The sequence below is a fragment of the Knufia obscura genome (genome assembly GCF_036327395.1).
Source record: "Knufia obscura strain CCFEE 5817 isolate CBS 148926 chromosome Unknown scaffold_53, whole genome shotgun sequence".
In the NCBI taxonomy this organism is placed as follows: domain Eukaryota; kingdom Fungi; phylum Ascomycota; class Eurotiomycetes; order Chaetothyriales; family Trichomeriaceae; genus Knufia; species Knufia obscura.
In genome coordinates this window covers 223-7,077 of record NW_027042739.1, presented here as the reverse complement: position 1 = coordinate 7,077, position 6,855 = coordinate 223, and the positions used below count along the sequence as shown (strand labels likewise).

Below are 6,855 nucleotides of genomic sequence, written 5' to 3'. Positions count from 1 at the left end.
GTGCTCACCACAGCAACGGGAAGACGCCGCAGCTTGAATGGCACCAACGTCGATCGGATGGAACGTGAACAAACCTGTCACCGACACCATCGTGCGACAGTCTCACTCCTACACGAAGACAACGAATCTGCTAGAAGTGTCATTCACAACTTCACAACTCAAATCCTCGAAATCCTCGGCGCATCAGCGTGGTGAGCGCACTCGTCGACCTCTCGATGAAGGTCCGGGATGGTGCACGGAAGGAACCGAACTTCGGTGCAATCTTTGAGACCGATATACCTTCAGCACCACGCCTCAGGAGGCAGGCTTCGCAGCATCGAAAGTGTCACCTACAGTTGAAGGCACTCTCGGAAGGGAGCTGGCTAGCATCAGAGCGTGGCTATATCTGATACAGTATCTCTATCTAACATCGCGCCGCTATTCCCATACGCGAGGAGGGTCTCGCTCTGTCTGCAGCCGATCATAATACCAGTCTGCCGGTCCTGCGCTAGGCTGACGTGCGTCATCCGACACCGACATGGTTGGCTGTCCATGCGATCAGTACGGAAGGAGCTCGACCGCCGCTTCCCGGTGCTGGTACGGCAGACCAATTCCTGGCAAACCTATCCGTGGTCCATGGTAGTCCTCCGCCCGAAGCTCGGCTGGAAGTGCAAATTGACACGGCTTGCTCTCGACGTCGAACAAGCTGCATGCAGAGATGTCGCCGCTAGAGTCGGTGCACTGTTCTCCGGCCGACTGCAACAACGCGGGGTCCCAGCCCGATATGAAGTCGCCGTGGTAGCCGAATCCCGTGGGATCGCCGTTGGCCAACACGAAAGACCCCGAGCGGTTGGCAAACACCGTCGTTTGCCACGATACCTCGTACAGAAGCGTGGGGAGTCGCCAGGGATAGCCGTCGGGACAAGCACCGTCCTGCACCAAGCTCGGAAACGCCACGTGGCTGCGGTGGTCGCTCGAGTCTCGATGCAGGCCATCCCAGCACGAGGGGAACATCAGCTCCAGACGCAGTCCGATCGAGCAGGACCGGTCGAGGAGGGCCTTGGACGGGAGCGAGTGTCGCCGCAACGACCCTTCCGGCGGGTCGATGCCCAGACAGTTGAAGCCGATGGCTTTCTGTCGCAGCGCGTCCTGCGTGATGTCTGCCTCCGACCAGAAGGACTTGGGAGGATCCGGGACGGGGATCGTGATGGTTCGTCGCTTGCTGTCACCGCTCAGCATGCGGAAGTCGGGTGGGAAGGTCGCCATGGTGCCGTTGGGATGGCGGTTCATGAAATAGTACCTGGTACGTGCATCAGCCAGGCGTGGGGAACCAGTCCCTCCACTTACACCACCATGTCCCCACGCTGAGGGACCATCGAGAACGTCCGGTTGTCCGGAGTGAAGTACAACGTGGGCACCCAGTATGCCGACTTGTCTTGGACGACCGAGCAGCTGGTGCACACCGCGGCCATCAGATCGGCATACGAGGTGTTCAGGCCAAAGTCTGGCCACGGGTGAGCAGACGAGCACGGTCAGATCGACGACCACCTACTGCGACTGCCAAAGACCACGTGGGTGTGCTCACTGGGCACACCGGGACTCATCAAAGGATCGAGACGTCCTGTGCCGGCGCGAGAGGAGCAGGGCAGACGCCAGAACGACGCGTAGACACGACACGCACACAGGAGCAAGGCCAACAACCACGTCGATAGGGCCATGTCTTGTTCAGTGTGTTGTTTGTGTCCGCGTCTAGGTGCGAACGACGGACCAGGAGGTACTTGGTTGTCGACCAAGGAAGTCTTTAGTGCTACACAGGTGGTAATACGACCAGTAGAACGCGGTGGGCATGTTCATGCACCGTAACGAGGACGAGTAATGGTGGTTCTCTAGTGATAGGGGATGCGACCGAGGCGTGGAGTCGCGGTGTACTGCCCAGAGCCTGTGGCGGAAGGTGCTTCGCCAGCATCGACCTTCCGCCGGACCGCTCACGACCACAAATACATGTTTCTGGTGTTTGGTGTCTCACCAAATACTGATGCTCGCCAAAGTTGACGAAGGATCTGCAGCACTCTTACTTCCTACAGACCCTCGCGAGATAGGCTCCCCAAAGAAGACACACAGAATGATAGTCAGAAGGGTGGATCAGCTCCACCTCCATGGACACCTTGTCTGACTGATCAGCGTCATACATTCGACCGAGAACAGAAGAGCAGGACCCGGTAGACCACCATGCCACCAATGCAGCATCAGGTTCTGGTGGAGGAGGAAGCAATGTCGCTCCCACCACCAAGACTGCCTGCCTGCACAGATGTTGGAAGGACACCCTTCCACAGCACGGCGTATCGGGCCGGCCTAAGGACCTTTCCAACTAGCTAATCAGCAAAGTTGCGCTGTTTCGGTGGGAGTTGTTTCCAACCCCCGCCTGCCGACATAAAAAGTCAAGATTTTCTGGGAATCCAGGGATCGTTCTCTTTCTTTGCACCCTTGGATGCGGCGATGGTCTCTATCCTGCTCCGCTGTGCGCATGTCCAGTGGCTCGATCCTGATCAAACCGACTCGCATTGGACACTGACCGACTCGGGTCGGCTTCGGCGCATCATCAGCGATCTGCCGCATCCCGATCGGCAGCAGCCATCCGTGGTGTTCTTCGTGGGCAAGCGCTGCAAGGCCGAGACATTACGAGCGCTGTACACCAGCAACAACGTGAGCAGACGAGCGGCGCATGGCGTCGCCAACGTTCTGCTCGACCAGACCAGCGATATGACACCGCACCCGGTCTTGCTGGCTGACTGCACCCCGGATGCCACACCCACAAGCCTGGCTGGCCCGTGGAGGATGTGTCATGAGGCTCATCGGGTCACCCTTGCTCAGCACGACCTGCTCGACCAGGACATGGTCGCCTTCATTCAGGTCAATCTGCTCTTCTCTTTCTCCCACGTGGTCTGTGTCTTCGCGGACGATCTCGGTGGTAATCGTGCTGCCGCAAGATATGTCGAGAAGTGGATGAGACTGCGTCTCGGAACGGCAGGTGAGTTAGAGGTTCGTCCACATCTGCTGATCGTGACCACCGAAAGTCGGGACATGGATGCCTTGATGCAAGTCGAGTGTCATTCGTGTTTCGACTTGACGTTCGAATCGTTCTATATCGTGGTGCTCGATAAGACCGCGGTCATGTCGAACCGCGAGAAGGTGCGGCGGATACTCAATCACGTGATTGTGGATGCCCGCCAACTGCGGCAGGAGCGACACCTGCTGCTGAGTGCTTCAGCCCTGGCAGATGTCTTCTCGCGTGCCGTGGAGGCGATCGGTCAAGACGCGACGACACGCGTCGACTTGCTGACGTTGTCGCAGCATCCGGCACACTCACTAGCCCGCTCCCTGGTTGCACGTCGTCTGCAGCACTTCCTGTCGCTCGCCGTCGGGCAATGCCCGGCATCGACCATCGACCAGTTGCTTGCCTCAGCCTTGCTGGTGCAAGGATACATTCCCACAACACACAGTAAGGAAGAGAAGTTTCACGATCACGAAGACATGGGTGCTGACCAAAACGACAGGCTTTGCGCCTTCGATCGTGTTTGACCGGTTCTTCCGACCCATCCTCGACCTCGTTGCGCTACCTCCGAGCGAGTCAACGGGAGGAGGATCCATCACTGCTGTCAGCATTCGAGAACAGTTTGCGTCGTTGTTCCGCCACTTAGGCATCCACTGTACGGCTCGCGATCTGCGCCGGCAAGTCCTTCGTAAGCATAGATCGTCCGGAAGGTGGCTCAAGAGCACATATACATGTCTCTGGTGCTTAGTACGGCCAGCGGAGCGCACCTTGTCCTGCGGTCATCCCATCTGTGAAGAATGTCTTGACGGATACTACGCTCCCGGCTACGGCGTGTACACGTACGTGGTGGACGCGTGCCACGTGTGTGGGCGTCATGTGGCCATGGCATTCAAGGTCAAAGGTCCCACGATGATGCCATCCCTGCTGGGCTTTGACGGGGGTGGCGTACGAGGCGTTGTCGCGTTGATGCTGGCGCGACGGCTGCAGGACGCGCTGGATGTGCCGTACCCGTTTTGGGAGTTTTTCCACTCGGTGGTGGGAACCAGCGTGGGTACGGTGGTCGAGCCGTGTGGGCGATGGTCGTTGCTGACGAGAGTTTCTAGGGGGGTGATCGCCCTCGATCTGATTGTCCACCGTTCGTCTCTGGATGAGAGTCTGGCTCGCTTCCGGCGTTGGGTCACCCAGACTTTTCTTCCCAAACCGTACCGCTGTCTGCCGCACTGCCACAAGCTGCGCGATCTCTTCATCTGGCTTGTCCGAGACAGCAAATATGACTCCCGGGTGTTGGAGACCGTGATGCAACAGGCTTTCGGCACGACACAGCGGTTGTTCGAAGCATCATCGCAAAGCTGGTCCGGCCTCCGACTCGCCATCATGGCGACGATGGCATCCACGTCCCAACTCTGCATTTTCACGAACTACAGTGGACGGGCTGACCATCACCGGGACCCCGGTGAGCTGTTTCCCAACGGGCACCGCGAGGATACACTGACGGTGATCCAGGCTACCGACTTCTCCGGCCCACCAAGATGGCCGAAGAACCACTGGTGTGGGACGTGTAAGTCGACCTGTTCATCTGCGAGATGTTTTACTGAAGCTCCATCAGTGCCCGCGTCACCGTGGCGGCACCGGGGTATGTGATATCGCCCTCCCATCCTGCGTGCCGTGCGAGCTGACTTGGCTCTAGGTATTTGCGGCCGAAGATGGTCCAGGGTTTCGGCTTGCTCCAAGATAGAGGACTGCGAGCCAACAACCCCATCGAAGCTGGTCTGTGGGAGTTAGACTCGATCTGGCCCGGTCACGCCCGGCCCGGCCTGGTACTGTCGGTGGGGACTGGCTATCAAGGCTCTCCCGCTCACGAACCGGGAGGCCGTCGAGGTTTCTGGTACGACAGTTTCATGCCTCGTATTATCCGCGCCTTCCTCTCGTCTCCGTGCCTGCACGGGCAGAACAGTTGGATCTCCCTGCTCAACCGAGTCGACAAGGCTGCGCAGGTCGATTTCTTTCGCCTCAATCTCGAGTTTGAAGAAGAGGAACCCGCGCTGGAGGACGTGGCGCAGATCCCCTGGTTGTGTGAACTCACGATGAATACGACCTTGAATCTCATACCGTACCGGAATGCCATCTGGGCCTCGGCTTTTCTCTTCGAGTTGATCGAGCAGCCTCTGCTTAGCCGCAGTCTTTACACTTGTGAGGGAGTCATATATTGTAGCTTCCAGGACGCCCGACCACTGCTGCAGGCCATCCGTCGTGCATATACAGGTCCCCACATCGCGTTGGATGCCAAGGTACTGTCTCGTTTGGGGAGTGATGACGACTGTTGTTCCGGGTGTGGGTTCTTTCAGTCCCGCGTCAAGTTTGAGGTACGTCACTTGGACGTCACAGTCGATCTCAGCATTGCTTTCGAGAAGGAGACGCGCCGTCACATCTCCAGCTTCCCGAACACCGTGCAATGGTTCGTGGACAAGCAAACCCGCGATGGACAGTTGAGGTCGTGGCATTCGGTCGCCAAATGTCCCTGCTCTGGCTCAGATCGAAAGCGGAAGGCATCCTGGTCAGGAGGGAGCGCTTCGAAAAGGGCGAGGAATGGTTAAGGAGGCGTACAAAAATTCGAGCAGCAGTGTTATAGCATGAATGAGAAAGTCCCTTTGCCTATAGTGTTCTTTGGCACGATGTCTGCCTCTCTACGCTGGCACTATAGCAACTTTATGGCCACAAAAACTGGAGACCTCTAGCAGCCAAGATCTGGTTCATGGGCGGCCATGGGAGACACCACTGCCGCCGGAAATTGGCTCCCACACCACCTTGACCGCGCTGTCGCGTATGGATGAGCACAACGACTCTGTCGGAACCACCATGTTAGATCTTTTGACGTCGAGCTTGACCGCTGGCATACAGTGGGCCAAAGGCAAGCAAGCTCGACCAGTCTGGATATTCTCGTCGAGCGCCACGAGGATATGAGGTGTTCATCACCGTGAGCGCGCAACAGTGACTAGGCACCTTCCTGCACACGCCCACTTCCGGCATCACAGCTTCCTTCCTTGGTCGCTTGGAGTCTGACATCTGAGTCAGATTGATGTGGACGACAAATGTCTCTTTCTGTCCTGCTGACGTAGCTTCTATTGCAGCAAGTCCAGCCTTGGCACCCTGCGTTGCAGGATAATGGGCACAAAGTGGTAGAAAGGTGCTACCGATGCGGGCATACCGATGGCCAAAAAGTGACCTTGGACATTTGGCGGTGATGCCCGTCATGTCAGCACCATGGCCACCGGAAGGGTCGCGGCGACGATGAAACACTCTAGTGCGGCCAAGCAGGCGGGCCGCTCGGCAGGCCACGACATCACAAACTGCTGCCACACCCGGACGAGAGGCAGACCGCATGCATGTACTGCTAACCAATTGCGGTCCTGTCGACCTGCTCATCCACAATACATCGAAGATGGGTGGGACCAATGCCGAAGTCTGCCACCAGATCGCGAGGTTGTATGTCGATCTACCAACCGATCTGCAAACCCTACTGCTCCCTCACAAACTGGCATCCCTCACAAGACCGACTCGGTATGTGATAAGGTTGCCACCAGAAGTCGAGGCTGCGAACCGATCTTCGTGTCCCCTCTCCTCCTCGCCAAGTGGTGTTTCGGTCCATGAGGTGCTCCACTGCCAGATGGGTGAGGGTCTTCCTCACGTCCTCGAGGCTGCGTGTCAGTCTAGGTATCCCCACCTGTTCCTTGTAAAGTGGTGTTCGTGTATCAGTAGTGCAACGTCAGTTGATCGTCACGCCCCCAATGCTGCTCCCACCAACAACGATGTTGCGCACCCACACA

General features: G+C 57.7%; 1 protein-coding gene across 1 annotated transcript; it reads left to right on the top strand.

The window, feature by feature from the left end:
- Window positions 1-2,475: 2,475 nt before the first annotated feature.
- On the top strand, window positions 2,476-5,099 carry PMZ80_011324 (uncharacterized protein; the record flags this gene model as incomplete). Its single annotated transcript, XM_064879703.1, has 5 exons — window positions 2,476-3,478; window positions 3,534-4,484; window positions 4,535-4,589; window positions 4,638-4,664; window positions 4,719-5,099. Coding segments are annotated over 5 exons (2,417 nt in total), but the record flags the coding sequence as incomplete, so codon positions are not given.
- Between the last annotated feature and the right edge of the window lie 1,756 nt (window positions 5,100-6,855).